General features: G+C 55.5%; 2 protein-coding genes across 2 annotated transcripts in view; both read right to left on the bottom strand.

Annotated features, from left to right (window-relative positions):
* Nucleotides 1-15,248, bottom strand: part of mapk15 (mitogen-activated protein kinase 15) — a gene marked incomplete at its 3' end in the record, with an annotated part of 37,895 nt that extends 22,647 nt beyond the window's left edge. Inside the window, exons 1-6 of the mRNA XM_078424289.1 lie at nucleotides 15,146-15,248; nucleotides 7,799-7,897; nucleotides 7,020-7,049; nucleotides 4,825-4,915; nucleotides 3,293-3,423; nucleotides 2,522-2,685 (exon numbers count right to left, since the gene is read on the bottom strand). Coding sequence (XP_078280415.1) covers nucleotides 2,522-2,685; nucleotides 3,293-3,423; nucleotides 4,825-4,915; nucleotides 7,020-7,049; nucleotides 7,799-7,897; nucleotides 15,146-15,214 — 584 coding nt within the window. The remainder of the gene's footprint in view (nucleotides 1-2,521; nucleotides 2,686-3,292; nucleotides 3,424-4,824; nucleotides 4,916-7,019; nucleotides 7,050-7,798; nucleotides 7,898-15,145) is intronic.
* Nucleotides 15,249-16,131: 883 nt separating this feature from the next.
* vps28 (VPS28 subunit of ESCRT-I) lies at nucleotides 16,132-20,014 on the bottom strand. The gene is made up of 4 exons (XM_078426332.1): nucleotides 19,916-20,014; nucleotides 19,731-19,784; nucleotides 18,775-18,866; nucleotides 16,132-16,392 (listed from the first exon to the last, which is right to left on the bottom strand). Exons 1-4 carry the CDS (start codon nucleotides 19,997-19,999, stop codon nucleotides 16,272-16,274), a joined length of 351 nt encoding a protein of 116 aa, XP_078282458.1. The 5' UTR covers nucleotides 20,000-20,014; the 3' UTR covers nucleotides 16,132-16,271.
* Nucleotides 20,015-20,431: the final 417 nt, after the last annotated feature.

The following is a 20,431-nucleotide window of genomic DNA, read 5'->3' as shown; positions in this document are numbered from 1 at the left end:
CACACTGTCCGGACCCACACTGTCCGGACCTACACTGTCCGGACCTACACTGTCCGGATCTACACTGTCCGGAAGGTAGACACAGATTTTAACCAGCATCTGCAGTATTTTTCCTACTGTCCGGGCCTACAGCGGCCCCCGGGCCTAACACGGGACAAGGGCGGTCCCGTACGGGTCAAACCAATTTAACCCAAAATACGGGATGTCCCGGCTAATAAGGGACAGTTGACAACCCTGTGGTGAAGCGAGAGGCCCACTGTTCTCTGAGCTGACCGTTAGCCCTTGCTGTTCACTCAACACTTGTATCTGAGGCTTTGTGTCTCTCTGTTTACAGGGTGTGCACTTTGCTATCATCCTCCATCCATGCAGTTTTGATCATGTTCCCGGGGGCCCGCCCTTGTTACTGGATCAAAGTCCTCTCTCACCACAGCTGATGAGTACACAGGGATGTGCCGAAGGTGAAAGATCCTTCACCAACACAGACCCAGTTACAGGCCTGTGAGTTACAGACACACTGCGGGATCCCACAGCCGGCTCTGTGTTCACATTCACCCCCCCCTCCAGAGCTGTGATCACCTCCCTCCCCCCAGAGCTGTGATCACCTCCCTCCCCATTGTGCTCCCCCCCACTGTGACCAACCCCCCCCCCACAGTGACCCTCCCCATTGTGCTCCACCCACTGTGACTACCCCCCCCATTGTGACTACCTCCCCACTATGATTACCCCTACTGTGACCCTCCCTCTGTAACTACCCCCCCTCTGTGACTACCCCCCCACTGTGACCCCCCCCCACTGTGACTAACCCCCCCACTGTGACCCCCCCCCCCACTGTGACCCCCCCACTGTGACCACCCCCCCCACAGTGACTACCCCCCCCCCACTGTGACTACCCCCCCCCACAGTGACTACCCCCCCACTGTGACCCCCCCCACTGTGACTACCCCCCCCACTGTGACCCCCCCCCACTGTGACTACCCCCCCCCCACTGTGACTACCCCCCCCCCACTGTGACTACCCCCCCCACTGTGACCCCCCCCACTGTGACTACCCCCCCACTGTGACCCCTCCCCCACTGTGACTACCCCCCCCACTGTGACCCCCCCACTGTGACCCCCCCCACTGTGACCACCCCCCCCACTGTGACTACCCCCCCCCCCCACTGTGACCCCCCCCCCACTGTGACTACCCCCCCCACTGTGACTACCCCCCCCCCACTGTGACTATCCCCCCCACTGTGACCCCCCCCACTGTGACTACCCCCCCCACTGTGACTACCCCCCCCCCACTGTGACTATCCACCCCCACTGTGACTACCCCCCCCACTGTGACTATCCCCCCCACTGTGACCCCCCCACTGTGATTACCCCCCCCACTGTGACTACCCCCCCACTGTGACTACCCCCCCCCACTGTGACTATCCCCCCCCACTGTGACTATCCCCCCCACTGTGACTACCCCCTCCCCACTGTGACCCCCCCCACTGTGACTACCCCCCCCCACTGTGACTATCCCCCCCCACTGTGACCCCCCCCACTGTGACTACCCCCCCCCACTGTGACTACCCCCCCCCCACTGTGACTATGCCCCCCCACTGTGACCCCCCCCACTGTGACTACCCCCCCCACTGTGACTACCCCCCCCCACTGTGACTACCCCCCCCCCACTGTGACTATCCCCCCCACTGTGATTACCCCCCCCACTGTGACTACCCCCCCCCACTGTGACCCCCCCCCACTGTGATCAACCCCCCCACTGTGACTACCCCCCCCACTGTGACCCCCCCCACTGTGACTACCCCCCCCCACTGTGACTACCTCCCCCCCACTGTGACTACCCCCCCCACTGTGACCCCCCCCACTGTGACTACCCCCCCGCTGTGACTACCCCCCCCCACTGTGACCCCCCCACTGCGACTTCCCCCCCCACTGTGACCCCCCCACTGTGACTACCCCCCCCACTGTCACTACCCCCCCACTGTGACTTCCCCCCCCACTGTGACTACCCCCCCCCACTGTGACCCCCCCCACTGTGACTACCCCCCCCACTGTGACTACCCCCCCCACTGTGACTACCCCCCCCCACTGTGACCCCCCACTGTGACTACCCCCCCACTGTGACTACCCCCCCCCACTGTGACTACCCCCCCCCACTGTGACTACCCCCCCCCCACTGTGACTACCCCCCCCCACTGTGACTACCCCCCCCCACTGTGACTACCCCCCCCACTGTGACTACCCCCCCACTGTGACCCCCCCCCACTGTGACCCTCCCCACTGTGACTACCCCCCCCACTGTGACCCCCCCCCACTGTGAACCCCATCCCACTGTGACCCCCCCCACTGTGACTACCCCCACCCCACTGTGACCCCCCCTCACCTCCCCCCCGAGCTTTTCCTGCACTGCAGATGGATGTGATCAGTGCACTGGGGCTGGTGGAGCAGAAGGCCTCTGTGTGCGTTGCACAGCTGGTGAAGGCTTCAGTCGGCCCCACAGAGACAAGGAAGGATGGCTGTGCACTGACCTGGGGGAAGCGAGGAGGATTTCTGGAGCTCGATACCATCGTGTGGCCACGTACTCCGTCAGGGCAGGGTTGCCCTCATCCTCCTGGATCTGATTGATGCAGCGAGCTAGACCAAAGTCACACAGTTTCACAAAGCAGTCGGCATCCAGGAGGATGTTGGAAGGCTGGGGAGAGAGGGAGCAGGGGGTCAGTGCTGGAAACAGCAGAGGCCTCGCTGTGGGGTGGTAGCCAGGGCTGCAGGAAGACCATCACCTCCACGTTCAACAACAGCTTGTTCCCAACAACAAGCTCCGTCCGGGTGGCTCCGGAACCACCCTGCACAACACGAACCACCACCCCACCTGGCTCACCAATCATCTCCCATGGCCAGGCTTTGTTCAGGCTGCACTGCAGGATGCACTGTTATGATCTGGTCACCTCGTGTGATTGATAATTTACTGCATTATTGATGATTGTGATAAAGTGGGCCTGTGGTGCTGCAGCAGGCAGTGACTTATTGTTCTGTTCCCGGCACATATGGCAATGAAACGCTGCAGACTGTGGATCCGGGGCAGGGGTCTGTGAGCTGTGGGCTGGGGGCCGGGAGCTGGGGGCCAGGAGCTGGGGGGGGCTGTGGGCCGTGGGGCCGGGAGCTGGGGGGGCGGGAGCCAGGGGGCTGGGGGCCGGGCGGCTGGGGGCCGTGGGGCCGGGAGCTGGGCGGCCGGGGGCCGTGAGCTGGGGGGCTGTGTCGGTCAGCTGGGCTGGGCTGCGAGCTGGAGGCAGCACATGTACCTTCTGATCGCGGTGAATGACGTTTCCCGAGTGGATGAACTTGGTGGCCTTCAGCAGCTGGTATAGGATGTAGCGGATGTGAATGTCTTTCAGGAGGTTCCCCTTCTTGATCACAGCGTGCAGGTCCGTCTCTGTGGGGGCAGAAAGGGCAGGCCCGTGTCAGATGGAAAGCCAGCCGCCCCAGTGCTGCGTGCCCACCCCCATGTCAGGGCAGCGGTACCTGGGGCATCAGTGAGGTGCCAGCGTGAAGCTTCAGCAGGGCCCGGGGGAAAGCTGCACCTCATGTCCATGGTCGTGGTCACACTCTGGAGGTGAGTGTGCTCCCCATCACAGGACGGGCTGCAGCACGGATTCAGTGTGTTTGGGTTCTGCTCCTCACCTGTGGGCACCCGGTGCGGGGGGTAACGGATCTCACCATCTGCTCATCACCCGGTGACTAGGCCTGCCCCTTTCTCCACAACACACAGGGGTCTGTTCCCCCAAGACACAGCCCCTGTACTCATCCCCAGCCGACCCCTACATGACAACTCCTCCGCTACCCCCCCGACCCCTGCCCCACCCGACCCCCACTCCCCACCCCCACTCGACCCCTCCCCCACTCCCCACCCGACCCCTCCCCCACTCCCCACCCGACCCCTCCCCCACTCGACCCCTCCCCCACTCGACCCCTCCCCCACTCGACCCCACCCCCACACCCCACCCAACCCCTCCCCCACTCCCCACCAGACCCCTCCCCCTCCCCACCAGACCCCTCCCCACCCCCACCCTCCCCCTCCCCACCCGACCCCTCCTCCACTCCACACCAGACCCTCCCCCCCACTTCCCTATACACTTCCCCCTCTACTGCAACTCTCTATACACTGGGATCAGCCAATCTTCCCTGTCCCGTCTGCAACTGGTCCAAAACGCCGCAGCAAGACTCCTGACGGGTACCCGTAAAAGGGACCACATCACGCCGATTCTGGCCTCTCTCCACTGGATCCCAGTACGGTACAGAATCAACTTCAAGCTCCTCTTATTCACATATAAATCCCTAAATGGACATTTCCCCCCCTACATCAAAAATCTTCTAACCCACCTCTCTAACTTCAGGTCCCTCGGGGCTACTCACTATCCCGCGGTCTAGGCTTAAGCTCAGGGGTGACCGCGCTTTTGCGGTTGCAGCTCCTAGACTGTGGAACAGCATCCCTCTCCCCATCAGAACTGCCCCCCTCCATCGACTCCTTTAAGTCCAGGCTCAAAACCTATTTCTACTCCCTAGCGTTTGAGGCCCATTGAGGAGGCGCTGTGAACTGTTTTGTATGTGCTGTTATGTTTGTGTGCTACTGTATGTTTCATTTTTTCCTTAGTACCTAATCAGATGTACAGCACTTTGGTCAACGTGGGTTGTTTTTAAATGTGCTATATAAATAAAATTGACTTGACTTGACTTGACTTCCCACCCAACCCCTCCCCCACCCGACACCTCCCCCACTCCCCACCCGACCCCTCGCCCACCCCCCCACAAAGCAGCCCCTGACCCAAACACTTACCCATGAACTCAAAGACCAAGTAGATGTCCTTGTCGTTTGCTGCTCGGATGACATTCAGCAGTTTGATCACGTTGGCATGATTTCCAAACTCCTTTTTTTAACCAAATATAATTTAATCTATTATTACCAATAATATTTACAGTGCAAAATAAAACTAAACAAAACCCATCACCATAATACAAGACAAACTAATATATGAAATAAACTCTTATACAACAATATTACAATCCCCATCGAGGATGCCCTCCACCCCCTGCGGTCCCGGAAACCCCCCAGGGTGCCCGTGGACAGCGCGTACTCCCTCTCTAACCCCACCCGGGCATGGACATAACCCTGGAAAAGGGGCAGGCAGCCGGCTAGGGCAGAGTCCTCTTCCGCCTGGTGCCGTGACTCGCGGATGGCCAGCTTGGCCAGGCTCAGGAGCAACCCGACCAGGACATCTTTGGCCCCACCGACCCTCTCCCCTACGCACACAGTGTCCAAAGATGAGGATGGTGGGGAGAAGTGCAGCCAGAAGGCGAGGAGCAGCTCCTTTAGATATTGGAACAGGGGCTGCAACCTCACACACTCCACATACACGTGGTACACAGACTCACACACTCCATGTACACGTGGAACACAGACTCGCACACTCCATGTACACGTGGTACACAGACTCACACACTCCATGTACACGTGGTACACACTCACACACTCCATGTACACATGGTACACAGACTCACACACTCCATGTACACGTGGAACACAGACTCACACACTCCATGTACACGTGGTACACAGACTCACACACTACATGTACACGTGGTACACAGACTCACACACTCCATGTACACGTGGTACACAGACCCTTCCAGCCCACAAAGGTGGCAGGCGGCTGGCGAGTCTGTGAACCAACCGCGAGACAAACAGGTTGTAGGGGACTCCTCGGTGTAGAGGGGCAGAATCCCTGCGTAGAGAGACCCCACCGGGAGGCCGTCTCGCGACAGGGGGCAACACCGACCGCCAGTTAGTGTGCGGACGGTGGACCAGGGCGAGGAAGTGCAGGGTGTGGAGGAGGAGCCCCTGCAGGACTCCCCTCCCTGCGTCTCGGAGGGAGATGAAGGACGTTGAGGAAATGCGGCTCATGTTGTGTGGGACCGGCTCCCGGGAAGGATTACGGCGCCTGGTCCGACGGGTACTTGCGGCTGAGCGGGGGTTTGTTCAGCCACGAGTACCCCACGCGCTCGAGACCCCCCGACACCCGGTTGTTGATTCCCTAGCCTGTGAAAAAGGCTCTGTATTCCCCTCATGATTTTATACATACATTTCTATAAAATCATTCCTTTGCCTCCTGCTCTTCATTTTGCCTCCTATTCACATCTGGCTATCACTCACTCCACCCCTCCCCCTCATCTGCATCCACCTATCACTTGCCAGGCTTTGTCCCACCGCCAACTCTAATTTCTGGCTTTCTCCCTCTACCCTAATCAGAGTGAAGAAGGGTCACGGCCATAAAGGTCGCCTGTCCATTCCCTCCACAGATGCTGACTGACCTGGGGACATCCTCCAGCACTTTGGTCTTGATCAAGCTTTCAGCTTCTGCAGTTGCTTGTGTCTGTCGCTAGATGCCTCTATATACTGCTCAGGTTCTCATTAACTCATTCCCCTCTCACTGAAAACATAGATACATAGAAAATAGGTGCAGGAGGAGGCCATTTGGCCCTTTGAGCCACCACCGCCATTCATTGTGATCATGGCTGATCATCCACAATCAGTAACCCGTGGCTGCCTTCTCCCCATGTCCCTTGATTCCACTAGCCCCTAGAGCTCTATCTAACTCTCTTTTAAATTCTCACCAGTTTTAAATGGCCTCCCTTTTATTCTTAAACTGTAGCCTCTGGTTCTGGACTCCCCCAACATTGGGAACATATTTCCTGCATCTAGCTTGCCCAGTCCTTTTTTAATTTTATAAGTTTCTAAAAGATCACCTCTCATCCTTCTAAACTCCAGTGAAAACAAGCCCAGTCTTTCCAATCTTTCCTCATATGACAGTCCCTCCATCCCGGGGATTAACCTCGTGAACCTACGCTGCACTGCCTCAATAGCAAGGATGTCCTTCCTCAAATTAGGAGACCAATACTCCAGATGTGGTCTCTCCAGGGCCCGATTAGACTCGATGGACCAAATGGCCTCTTTTGTGTAACTAAGAAACTCACCTGAAGGAACAAAATTTCTCGGAAGGTCCTCTGAAAAAAACAAGTAAAGTATTTCAGGCACGGTAGCACAATTCCCAGGCGGCAGGGCTGCAGGTAGGGAGAGAGCAGCATCACACTCTCTGGCAGGCACTACCTATCCCTTGAGATGAGGGCAGGCCTCCACGCCCACAGACAGTTTCTTCCCACTGCTATCAGGCAACTGAACCATCCTATCACCAACTATCACCAAATGTCCTGACCTAACATTGACCTCATTGCAGACCCTTGAACTATCTTTAATCTGACTTTACTGGACTTTATCTCACACAAAACGATATTCTGTATCTGTACCCTGTGGACGGCTTCATTGTTGTCATGTATTGTCTTTACGCTGACTGGATGGCAGGCTTCAAAAAGCTTTTCACTGTACATCAGTACACGTGACAATAAACTAAACTAACCTCTCCTCAACGCCAGCGTAGAGCTGTAGAGAAAGTCCCTGGCATGGCCAAACCACATGGGTGAATCAATGCTGGACAGGGTGTGGGGAGAGCAGCCACCAGCATGGTAAATCCCAACTCCCCATCCAGCTGGGAAGGGGAAAAGCTCTCCCCCCTGAGCTAGCTTTGGACTGGCAGGCAAGAACTGGGGGGGGGGGGTTCCCCAGCCAGGAATGCACAGAGCATCTGCTCTGCAGCCCCACTGTGACTAGACAGTGGAGAGACGCTCCATATCCGAGGACTGACACAAGCTAGCACTGGGATCTTCAAATCAACCGGCAACCATCTCCACTAAGGTACCTGAGCATCGGTCCGGTTCCTGAAGGCATCAAAGATTTTCTTCACTGCCACCACCTCTCCGGTCTGTCGATCGATTGCTTTCCACACTATTCCATACGCCTGGAAATGAGATTTATGGATGGGTCTGAAGAACATTCTCTGTACATCCACTCATTCAACACTACAGCATGGGAACAGGCCTTTCGGCCCACAATGTGTGTGTCATCCATGTTAAACTAATCTCTACCTACACGTGTTTTTTCCTACACATTTAGCTGCTCCATTTCAAAATCTCCTCAAGGTATGTCAACTTTGAAGAAGTTCTCCACCTCTCTCCGATGAGAGTTCAGCAACCTCCAACAGAATCCCACTACTGGCCACCTCTTCCCATCTCCAACCCTTTCTGCGTTCTGCAGAGACCATTCCCTCCGTAACTCCCTAGTCAACTCGTCCCTTCCCACCCAAACCACCCCCTCCCCAGGTACTTTCACCTGCAACTGCAGGAGATGCAACACCTGTCCCTTTACCTCCCCCCTCAACTCCGTCCAAGGTCCAAAACAGTCTTTCCAGGTGAGGCAGAGGTTCACCTGCACCTCCTCCAACCCCATCTATTGTATCCGCTGTTCCAGGTGTCAACTTCTCTACATCGGCGAGACCAAGCGCAGGCTCGGCGATCGTTTCGCTGAACACCTCCGCTCAGTCCGTCTTAAACTACCTGATCTCCCGGTGGCTCAGCACTTCAACTCCCCGTCCCATTCCCAATCTGACCTTTCTGTCCTGGGCTTCCTCCATTGTCAGAGTGAGGCCCAGCACAAATCGGAGGAATAACACCTCATATTACGCTTGGATAGTTTGCACCCCAGCGGTATGAACATTGGCTTCTCTAACTTCAGATAGTCCCTGCTTTCCCTCTCTATCCTCCCCCTTCCCAGTCTTCCCTCCGGTCTTCCTGTCTCCGACTACATTCTATCTTTGTCCCGCCCCCTTCCCCGACATCAGTCTGAAGAAGGGTCTCGACCCGAAACGTCACCCATTCCTTCTCTCCCGAGATGCTGCCTGACCTGCTGAGTTACTCCAGCATTTTCTGTCTCCACCGACACGTAATCCATATCCCTCCATTCCCCGCATATCCGTGAATCTATCTAAAGATCTGTTAAACACCACTATCATGTCAGCTATTCCAGGCACCGACTGCACTCCATGCAAAAAAACATGCCCCACACAGTTCCTTTACACTTTCCCTCTCTCATCTCAAAGCTATGCCTCTCATCCTTGACATTCCCAGACGGTGAATAATGGTTCTGAATGTCTACCCTCTCATAATGTTATATACTTCTGTCACACCTCCCCTCAACCTCTGACATTCCAGAGAAATTAGTACGGGTGTCAAAGGTCACGGGAGAAGGCAGGAGAATGGGGCGGAGAAGGCAAGATAGACCAGCCATGATTGAATGGCAGAGTTGACTCGATGGGCCGAATGGCCTAATTCTCATTCTATGAACAATCCAGGTCTGCCCAATCTCTCCTGATAACTAATACCCTGTAATCCAGGCAGCGTCCTGGTGAGCCTCCACATCCTTCCTGTAAAGGGGCGGGCGTCCTGACATGCACACAATGATCTGAACATGGTACAGACGATAAGATGAACTGTCACAATCCTTTCCCAATGGTGGAGGAGTCTAAAGCTGGACATCATGTTTAAAGTGAGAGGGGAAATATTTAAAGGGAACCCGACAGGCAAGTGTTTCACAGACGGTGGTGAGTATGTGGAGCAAGCTGACAGAGGAAGTGGTAGAAGCAGGTACGATAACATTTAAAATACTTTTAGACAGGTACATGGAGTTTACGAGCATGGATGAGTTGGGCCGAAGGGCCTGTTCAGTGCTGTGCAGCTCTACAATTCTCTCAGTCCTAATGAAAGATCGTGAGACACAATTTTCCACACATTTGTGTTGACTATCCTTCATCAGAAGATAGACACAAAGGCTGGAATAACTCAGCAGGACAGGCAACATCTCTGGAGAGAAGGAATGGGCGACGTTTCGGGTCGAGACCCTTCTTCAGACTGGTTAGGGATAAGGGAAACGAGAGATATAGACAGTGATGTGGAGAGATCAAGAACAATGAATGAAAGATGTGCAAAAAAGTAACGATGATAAAGGGAACAGGCCATTGTAAGCTGTTTGTAGGGTGAAAATGAGAAGCTAGTGTGAATTGGGTGGGGGAGGGATAGGGAGAGGGAATGCCGGGGCTACCTGAAGTGAGAGAAATCAATATTCACACCACTGGGCTGTAAGCTGCCCAAGCAAAATATGAGATGCTGTTCCTCCAATTTGCATTTAGCCTCACTCTGACAATGGAGGAGACCGAGGACAGAAAGGTCTATGTAGGAATGGGAAGGAGAATTAAAGTGTCCAACAACAGGGAGATCAGGTTGGTTCAGGCGGGCTGAGCGAAGGTGTTCCGCGAAACGATCGCCCAGTCTGCGTTTGGTTTCGCCGATGTATGAGTCTACATCTTGAACATTGGGTACAGTAGATGAGGTTGGAGGAGGTGCAAGTGAACCTCTGCCTCACCTGAAAAGACTGTTGGGGTCCCTGGATAGAGTCGAGGGAGGAGGTATAAGGACAGGTGTTGCGTCTTCTGCGGTTGCAGGGGAAGGTACCTGGGGATGGTTTGGATGGGAGGGGATGAGTTAACCAGAGAGTTGTGGAGGGAACGGTCTCCGCGGAAGGTGGAAAGGGGTGGAGATGGGAAGATGTGGCTTGTGGTGGGATCCCATTGGAGGTGGCAGAAATTTCAGAGGATTATGTGCTGTATGTGCCGGCTGATGGGGTGGAAGGTAAGGACGAGTGGGAGGTGGAGCAAGGGCGGAGCTGCGGGGTATCAAGGAGACACGAGTGGGGGCCTCATCTATGATGGGAGAGGGGAACCCCCATTCCCTAAAGAATGAGGACATCTTGGATGCCCTGGTGTGGAACATCTAATCTTGGGCGCAGATGCGGCGTAGACGGAGGAATTGGGAGCAGGGGATAGAGTCTTTGCAGGAAGCAGGGTGGGAAGAAGTGTAGTCGAGATAGTTGTGGGAGTCAGTGGGTTTGTAATAGACGTCAGTCAATAGTCTATCTCCTGTGATGGAGACGGTGAGATCAAGGAAGGGTAGGGAGGTGTCGGAGATGCTCCAAGTGAATTTGAGTGTAGGATGGAAATTGGTGGTGAAGTTGATGAACATGAGTTCTGCATGGGTGCAGGAGGTAGCACCAATGCAGTCATCAATGTAATGGAGATAGAGTTCGGGGATAGGGCCAGTGTACGCCTGGAACAGGGATTGTTCAACGTACCCTACAAAGAGGCAGGCACAGGTGGGGCTCATGCGGGTGGCCATAGCTATGCCTTGGACTTGGAGGAAGTGCGAGGAGTCAAAGGAGAAGTTGTTGTGGGTGAGGATCAGCTCCACTAGGCGGAGGAGAGTGTTAGTAGAGGGGAATTGGCTGGTTCTGTGGTGGAGGCAGAAACGGAGGGCTTTAAGGCCTTCCTGGTGGGGGATGGAGGTGTAGAGTGACTGAACATCCGTAGTCAAGATGAGGGAGTGGGGGCCTGGAAAACGGAGGTCATTAAAGAGACAAAGGGCATATGAGGTACCTTGGATATGGGTCGGGAGAGATTGGACCAGTGGGGATAGAATGGAGTCTAGGTACGTGGAAATCATTTCCGTGGGACAGGAGCAGGCAGAAACAATGGGTCTGCAGGGCAGTTGTGTTTGTGGATTTTGGGGAGAAGGTGAAAACGGGCTGTGCGGGGCTGGGGAACGATAAGGTTGGAGGCTGTGGAAGGCAGACAGCCAGAAGTGATGAAATCAGAAATGGTGTTTGAGATTAAGGCCTGGTGCTCGTCGATGGGGTCATGGTCCAAGGATAAGTAGGAGGAGGTGTCTGAGAGTTGTCGCCTGGCCTCAGGGGTCAGCGCGCCAGACTTCCACAGCACCTCGCTCGATTAAAATGTCGGGGTTGCTGCAGAGTGAGCTTTTCTTTCATTGGACAGCTGTGGAGGGCTGTACGTTCAGAGGGGGTGAGGGTAGAGGATGTGAGGGGAGTGGAAAACCTGAGACGGTTGATGTCACGCCTGCAGTTAGAAATAAAGAGGTCTAGAGGGGGTAGAAGATCAATCTGGGGAGTCCAAGAGGAGGGGTACCGCTGGAGACGGGAGAAGGGGTCATCATGAGCGGCGAGGACACCTTCCCATAGAAAAAGGCACAGAGGCGGAGGCGACGGAAGAAAAGCTCTTTGTGAACCCAGAACTCGTTGAGGTGGGGGCGGAGGGGAACGAAGGTGCGGTCTCTGCTGAGGACAAATCGGAAAGGTGGAGGTCAGGGGGGATTGTTGAACATACGAGAAGGGCGGGGATTGGGGTCAGTGGAGGGCCCGGGTGTGATCAGCCGTTCCCATTCCAAATGCAGACAGACTCTAACCGCTAGAATTCTTCTCTCGTAGGCTTGTGAATGATTGAAAATTCCCTGCCCAGTAGTTACTGTCAATTAATTTGCCACAGCTAGCAAAGATTCTTGGAAGTCACATAAATAGAATCAGACAGCTGATGGGCACCATCTGCACTCATCCCATCCCCAAGACTACGCCCAGCGATTATGGAACTCGTCAAAGGTAATCAGGAGGCGGAGATGTGTTCAGTCCAGGACCAGCCATGAAAGGCAGAGTAAGCTCCAAGGTTCACATGACCTACTCTGGCTCCAAATTGGAAACTGGGAGAAACTGAAGCCAGATTGGTATATGACAATGTTCGGACATAGCCTAGACCTTCATGCAAACCAACCTCCCTTCCATTGACTCCATCTACACTTCATGCTGCTTTGGCAAGACCCCCAGCATAACGAAGGACTAGTTTCACACTTTCCCATCAGGCAAGAGGTACAGAAGTGTATCTCAAAACTAAACTAAACTAAAGTGTGAAAACGCATCCCTCCAGATTCATGGACAGTTTCATGCCAGTTGTTCTCAGGCAACTGAAACGTCCTCTCACCAACTAGAGTGCAGTCCTGATCTCCCATCTACCTCACTGCAGACCTTTGAACTACCCTTAATCGAACTTTATCATTTATCTGTACACTGTGGATGGGTTGATTGTAATCATGAAGGTCTTTTCTTTTATTGGATAGAATGCAATGAAAAGCTTTTCACTCTGCCTTAGAACACGTGACAATAAACCAAACTAAACTAAAAGCATAGGAAGGAACTGCAGATGCTGGTTTAAATCGAAGATAGACACAAAAAGCAGGAGTAACTCCGAAGAAAGGTCTTGACCCAAAACATCACATATTCCTTTTCTCTAGAGATGCTGAGACCCGCTGAGTTACTTCAGCTTTTTAATTTAGAGATACAGCGCAAAAACAGGCCCTTCAGCCCACCGGGTCCGCACCGACCAGCGAACCCCGCACATTAACACTATCCTACACCCACTAGGGACAATTTTTACTTTTACCAAGCCAATTAACCTACAAACCCACACGTCTTTGGAGTGTGGGAGGAAACCGAAGATCTTGGAGAAAACCCTCGCAGATTATGGGGAGAACGTACAAACTCCGTACAGACAGTACCCATAGTCAGGATCAAACCCGGATCTCCAACACTGCATTCGCTGTAAGGCAGCAACTCTACCGCTGCGCCACCGTGACCGACCATCTTTTTGTAAACTAAAAGGCTAGTGCCAGAACCTGCATAATCTGTGCGTCCCTCAAAACACTGAGGGGGTATTGTAGCCAAAGAATCCCACAATATTGAAAATACCTAAGTCAGCATATCATTGCCAAAGCATTGAAGCTGTTGGTAAAGTAGGTGCTGGTGAAGGGGATTAGTATAGAGGCAGAGGTACAACTAGACACAGGCCCTTCAGCCCAACTCATCTATGCTGACCAAGATGCCTGCCTACACCAATCCCATTTGCTCATATTAATCTCATTTCCCTCTACCCTCTCCTATTCATCTACCTAATGTTTTAAATGTCATAATTTTACGCACCTCGGCTCAACCACTTCTCTATACCCACCGTCTCGTTGTGAAAAATGTGCTCCTTTTTAAATTTCTCTCCTCTTACCTTAAACTGTGCCCTCTGACTATTTACGAAATCTAAGGCCCCTCGTAACTTCTTTCAGGTCCATCAGGTCATCCCTCAGCCTCCTGTATTCTAGTCAGAATAAACTCAGCCCATCCACAAAAAGGGCTGTAGTAACTCTGCAAGTCACATGGTATCTATGGAGAACATGGATAGGTGGCATTTTGGATCAGGATCTTCCTCAGACACGAAACATACACTGGCCACGTTCTCATCCTGCTACAAGCCAATCTGGGGAGAAGGTACAGGAGTCGCACCACCACAACCATCTGGTATAAGAACAGCTTATTCTCATCGAAGGTAGATACAAAATGCTGGAGTAACTCAGCGGGTCAGGCAGCATCGCGGGAGAGAATGAATGTGTGACATTTCGGGTTGAGACCCTTCTTCAGACTGATTATTCCCATCAACTATCAGGTGCTGAAACCACCTTGAACAGGACTAACTACCATCCTACGCCAGAACAGCACTACTTCGGACTTTGCACTAGGATGGTTGTTCTATGTACTTTGGTTTTTACACTATCATGATCTGGTTTACTTAGATTTACTGATAGGTTATTGCATATGTACTGTTGTTGCATCTAATGTGCAACTAAGACTCTCCTTGTTCTGATTTATACCCTGGTATTCCATGCAAGTGGTGACACAGGTAAACAGTTGATGAAAGGCATTCATGCATTCGTCGGTCGGGATGTTACACACGGGAGTGGGGTGTCATGTTATAGCTGTTCAAAGCGCTAATTAGGCTAATTCGGTGTGCAGTGTCGCCCTGCGACAGGGAGAATAACATTACACTGGAAAGATGCCATCTAGGACTGTAAACGATTTACAATTATTTGATAGGATCTGGAGGGCTTGTGTTATAAGGAGAAGCTGGGATTTTGTTGCTCGGAGCGCAGAAGGCTGAGGGTTAATCAAACCCTGAGAGGTGGATAAAATCATGAGGAGAATAGATAGGGTGGATGCAATCTTTTACCCAGAGTTGGGGAATCAAGAACCAGAGGACACAGGACGGTTCAAGGTGAAGGGGTAAAGATTTAATAGGAATCTGAGGGGTAGCTTGGAACAAGCTGCCAGAGGAGGTAGTTGAGGCTGGGACTATCCCATCGTTTAACGAACAGTTGGGCAGGTACATGGATAGGACAGGTTTGGAGGGACATGGACCAAGCGCGGCCAGGCAGGTGGGTGGGACTAGGGTAGCTGGGACATTGTGGGCCTAACCGCCCCCCCGCCCCGCACTCACCCCCTGGCCCAGCCGCCGCCGGAGCCGGTACCGCCGGCCAACCGCCGCCTCCACCTCGGCCGCGCTCATCCCGCCCGCCCGACCGACCCGGTCTGGTCACCGGGGCAACCGCCGCGCCTGCGCACAGCCACCGCGACCACAGGGGGCGGGGGCGGGGCCTGGACCCACCACGAACACACACAGGCCCCACCCCCACCGACAGGATCCACCCCCACGTTCAGGCCCCGCCCCCACCACAGCCCCACCCCCACAGACAGGTTCCACCCCCACCACATGCCCCGCCCACAAACAAGATCCACCCCTACATGCAGACCCCGCCCCCACCACATGCCCCGCCCACAGACAGGATCCACCCCCCCATCGGCCCCGCCCCCACATGCAGGCCCTGCCCCACCCCACCGGCAGACCCACCCCTACATAGGGGTATACACAGACCCCGCCCCCCGCATGCAGCCCCACCCCGCCATAATGCAGAATCCACCCCCACAGGCAGGCCCCGCGTCCTCCATAGACCATGCCCCACATGCAGAATCCACCCCGACTGGCTCCGCCCTCACATGTAGGCCCCGCCCTCTACACAGCCCCACCCCATCCCTACATTATACAGACCCCGCCCCCGCATGCAGCCCCACCCCCACCATAGACCCCACCCTCATGCCCAGGCCCCGCCCCACCCCTCTCTATAATCTCCCCCTCCTCTCCTCCCCCACTCTTGCTCTCCCCACTCTCCTCCCCAGGCCCCGCACCCTCACCCCCACTCTCCCCCCGCTGCAGAGAGGGCCACAGGCAGAACCAGCTGCCAATGTCAGAGAGACACAAAAAGCTGGAGTAACTCAACAGGACAGGCAGCATCTGTGGAGAGAAGGAATGGGTGACGTTTCGGGTGGAGACCCTTCTTCAGACTGATATCAGGGGAGAGGGATATGCAATGGTAAGGTGTGAAAACGAGACATCAAAGCAGGCATGCTCAAGCAGAATGCAGAATGTACAATCTCAGATGTTTATTGAAAGAAAACTACACTTGATCCTCCGGAGCCCAGCAGCAGAGGGGCAGAGACAGCAAGAACCGCGCGGAGCAGGGGACAGCAAGAGAGCAGGGAGGGGCTGGGACTGGGCAGGTAGCCCTTCATGACGAGTGCAGGAACCGGTTGAACGAGTTGTAGGCAGATTCCAGATCAAACAGCATCTGACGGACTTGCGAGTCATCCAACTCGTCCGAAGCTGACATCGCACTCAGCTTCTGGAGCCTGGAACGCAGAGGGTAGTATGAAACCAGACACCAAACTCAATAACTGCTCCAATCTGCAGCGAGAGTACATCAGCACCCTCCCCACAGCACTATCAATCTCACACTAATCCCACTGCCCTGTATCCATCCTACACTAATCCCACTGCCCCGCTCTCCCACAGCCCTGTATCAACCCACCAATCTCACTGCCCCGCTCCCTCCAACTGCCCTGTATCAACCCCACACTAATCCCACTGCCCTGCTCTCTCCCACAGCCCTGTATCAACCCACCAATCCCACTGCCCTGCTCTCTCCAACAGCCCTGTATCAACCCCACACTAATCCCACTGCCCTGCTCTCTCCCACAGCCCTGTATCAACCCCACACTAATCCCACTCTCCCACAGCCCTGTATCAACCCCACACTAATCCCACTGCCCTGCTCTCTCCCCACAGCCCTGTATCAACCCCACACTAATCCCACTCTCCCACAGCCCTGTATCAACCCCACACTAATCCCACTGCCCTGCTCTCTCCCACAGCCCTGTATCAACCCCACACTAATCCCACTCTCCCACAGCCCTGTATCAACCCCACACTAATCCCACTGCCCTGCTCTCTCCCCACAGCCCTGTATCAATCCCACACTAATCCCACTGCCCCGCTCCCTCCCACAGCCCTGTATCAACCCCACACTAATCCCACTGCCCCGCTCCCTCCCACAGCCCTGTATAAATCCCACACTCACCCCACTGCCCTGCTCGCTCCCCACCCACTCTGCATTCCCCATATCTATCAGGCCATCATTTACACACCTCTCTAAAATCAACCCTCAGTGAATAAAATCGGAAGGATTAATTTCCACCTGCCACCACTCCACACATCGACCCAGCCTTCAAACGCTCATCATATGTCAACCCACTCATTCCCGGGATCATTCTTGTAAACCTCCACTGGACCCTCTACGGAGCCAGCACATCCTTCTTCAGATATGGAGTCCAAAACTGCTCCAAACACGGTCTAACCAGTGCTTTATAAAGCCTCAACCTTGCATCCCTGTTTTTATATTCTAGTTCTCTCAAAATAAATTGCATTTGCCTTCCTCACTGCTGATTTGACTTGCAGATTAACTTTACCACACAGTGTATGGCCAGCAATCAGTGACCAGACACAGGTGTGTGCATGCACTGCATTTACAAACGTGGCCCCAGCACTCCAGTCCTCACCCCACTGCCACCAATCTCCCAGACAATCAACGGAGGACCAACAAACATACAGCTGAGCAATATCTGCAGAGGCAGAGGAACGGTCGAGGTTGCAGGTCGATACCCTGCACCAAGTCTCTCTGCCTCCCAAGCAGCCTGACCCGCTGACTTTATCGACTGTTGGTCTCTTCCTCCTGTCTCGTGTCCTTCCTGTTGACCCTCCCAATGAGCGCTGGACCTGCACTGCCCCTCGGCGATCTGGTTACCAGGTCCTGGCCATTCGAGAGCTCCACACCTCTCACTGTTTTAATACCGTGCAGTTCTGCTCACCCTGCTACGAGAAGGAAGGATGTCTCCAAGTTGGAAAGGGTGCAGACAAGATTCACCAGCATGGGAGCTGGGCTTGCGTGACAGGGAGCGGTTGGGTAGGCCGGGACTGTTTCCTTTGGAGCGTAGGAGGCTGAGGGATGTCCTTATTGAGGTGTACAAGATCATGTGGGCATGGATAAAGTGAACACGCAGTCGGTTTCTAAAACTAGAGGGCACAGGCTTAAGGTGAGAGGGGAGAAACTTAAGATGGAACTCAGGGACAACTTTTTCACTCAGAGGGTATCCATATCTGGAATGAGCTGCCAGAGGAAGCTATACAAGTGATACAATTATGACTTTCAAACGACATTTGGACAGAAAAATGGGTAGGTGGGGGTTAGAAGGATATGTGCCACAAATGGGACTAATAGGGTTGCCAACTGTCCCGTATTAGCCGGAACATCCCGTATTTAGGGCTAAATTGGTTTGTCCCGTACGGGACCGCCCTTGTCCCCTATTAGGCCCGGGGGGGCGCTGCAAGCCCAGACAGTGCAGGCCTGGGCGCTGTAGGCCCGGAGGCTCGGGCGCCGCCTAATGGAGGTTGCGTAGCAACCCGTCTGCCGGCGGCCACCGTGGAGCGGGAGCACGTGGCCCTGGCTGGGTGAGGTCACGTTGGGTGCGGGGTGTCACCTTGTCCCTTATTTGGTAGTGAGATAGTTGGCATCCCTAGGGACTAAGCCAATGTGCTGACGAGGTTGGCTGTTTCTGTGCTTCATTAGTGGGGACTTGCTGCCCCAGTAACTGGGACCCCACTCTTCCCACTGTGGGAGGCTGGAGAACCCATGACCATGTACTGATTCACGTACAGACTGTAGCACACACACTCACCACAGGTCCACCTTCTCCTTGCCCTCAAAGTCCGGGGGCAGGTTACTCATGCGATTCATGGTCTCCATCAGCTCACGGAGGTCAGGCTGGATCTGACGGGAGGTACAGGAGCAGTTAACATTAAACACAGACGGGAGATCAGACCCTTCACCAGGCTGTGCCATTCAAGTGCTGGAGGAACTCAGTGGGTCAGGCAGTGTCTGGGGCAGGGGGGGTCTAGAGGAGGGGGGTCTCGGGAAGGGGCAGTCTGGGGGAGGGGGGTGGAGGAGGGGGAGTCTGGGGGAGGGGGTGGAGGAGGGGGAGTCTGGGGGAGGGGGTGGAGGAGGGGGAGTCTGGGGGAGGTGGAGTTTTGGGGGACGGGGGGGTCAGGCAGTGTCTGGGGAGGGGGGAGGTTTGGGGGATGGGGGTCAGGCAGTGTCTGGGGGATGGGGTGGGGGGGGTCTGGGAGGGGGGTCTGCGGGAGAGTGGGGGGTGTCTGGCAGTGTCTGGGGAGGGGGAGGTTTGGGGGATGGGGGTCAGGCAGTGTCTGGGGATGGGGTGGGGGGGTCTAGGAGGGGGAGGGGGGTCTGCGGGAGAGTGGGGGGGGGTCTGGCAGTGTCTGGGAAGGGGGTGGTCTGGGGGAGGGGGGTCTGCGGGAGAGTGGGGGGTCTGGCAGTGTCTGGGGAGGGGGTGGGGGGGGCCTGGGGGAAGGGGGTCTGCGGGAGAGTGGGAGGGGGTCTGGCAGTGTCTGGTGAGGTTTGGGGGATGGGGTCAGGCAGTGTCTGGGGAGGGGGGTGGGTCTGGGGGAAGGGGGTCTGCGGGAGAGTGGGGGGGTCTGGCAGTGTCTGGGAAGGGGAGGTTTGGGGGATGGGGGTCAGGCAGTGTCTGGGGAGGGGGGTCTGGGGGAGAGTGGGGGAGTCTGGCAGTGTCTGGGGAGGAGGAGGGGGGGGTCTGCAGGAGGGGGTGGGGCTTCTCACCTCATCCATGGCACGTATCTCCAGACGCAGTTTGTCCATGACGGTGATGAAGAGCTGTGGAGAGACAGAGGCAGCCGTCAGTGAGACGGGGCGGTGTGGGGGGGGGGGGGGGTGAGGGTCACGGACACGATGTCGGGGGGTGAGGGTCACGGACACGATGTCAGGGTGGGGGGGGAGGGACTCACAGACACGATGTCGGCGATGCAGCGGTTCAGGTTGCCCTTGTCATCCTTGATGGTGATGGGACGGTCCTCCTTGATCCGTTCCATGGCCAGTGGGCAGTCCAGCTGTGGGGGAGAGTGGTCAGCACAACTCCTCCCCTCAGCAACAGCCCCCTCACCCCCCACACACACACCCTCCCCACACACACACCCTCACCCCCCACACACACCCTCACCCCCCCACACACACACCCTCACCCCCCCACACACACACCCTCACCCCCCCACACACACCCCTCACCCCCCCACACACACACACACCCCACACACCCTCACCCCCCACACCCCCCCTCACCCCCCTCACACACCCCTTAAACCCCCTCACACACACCCTCACCCCCCTCACACACACCCTCACCCCCCACACACACACCCTCACCCCCCCAACACACACACACACCCCCCACACACACCCCCCTCACCCCCCACACACACCTAACCCGGAAGTGGCGGCGCCTAACGGCTGCGGTTCGCTAGCAG

The sequence above is a fragment of the Rhinoraja longicauda genome, chromosome 2 (assembly GCF_053455715.1).
Source record: "Rhinoraja longicauda isolate Sanriku21f chromosome 2, sRhiLon1.1, whole genome shotgun sequence".
Lineage (NCBI taxonomy): Eukaryota > Metazoa > Chordata > Chondrichthyes > Rajiformes > Arhynchobatidae > Rhinoraja > Rhinoraja longicauda.
This window is presented reverse-complemented; position numbering and strand designations above follow the sequence as displayed.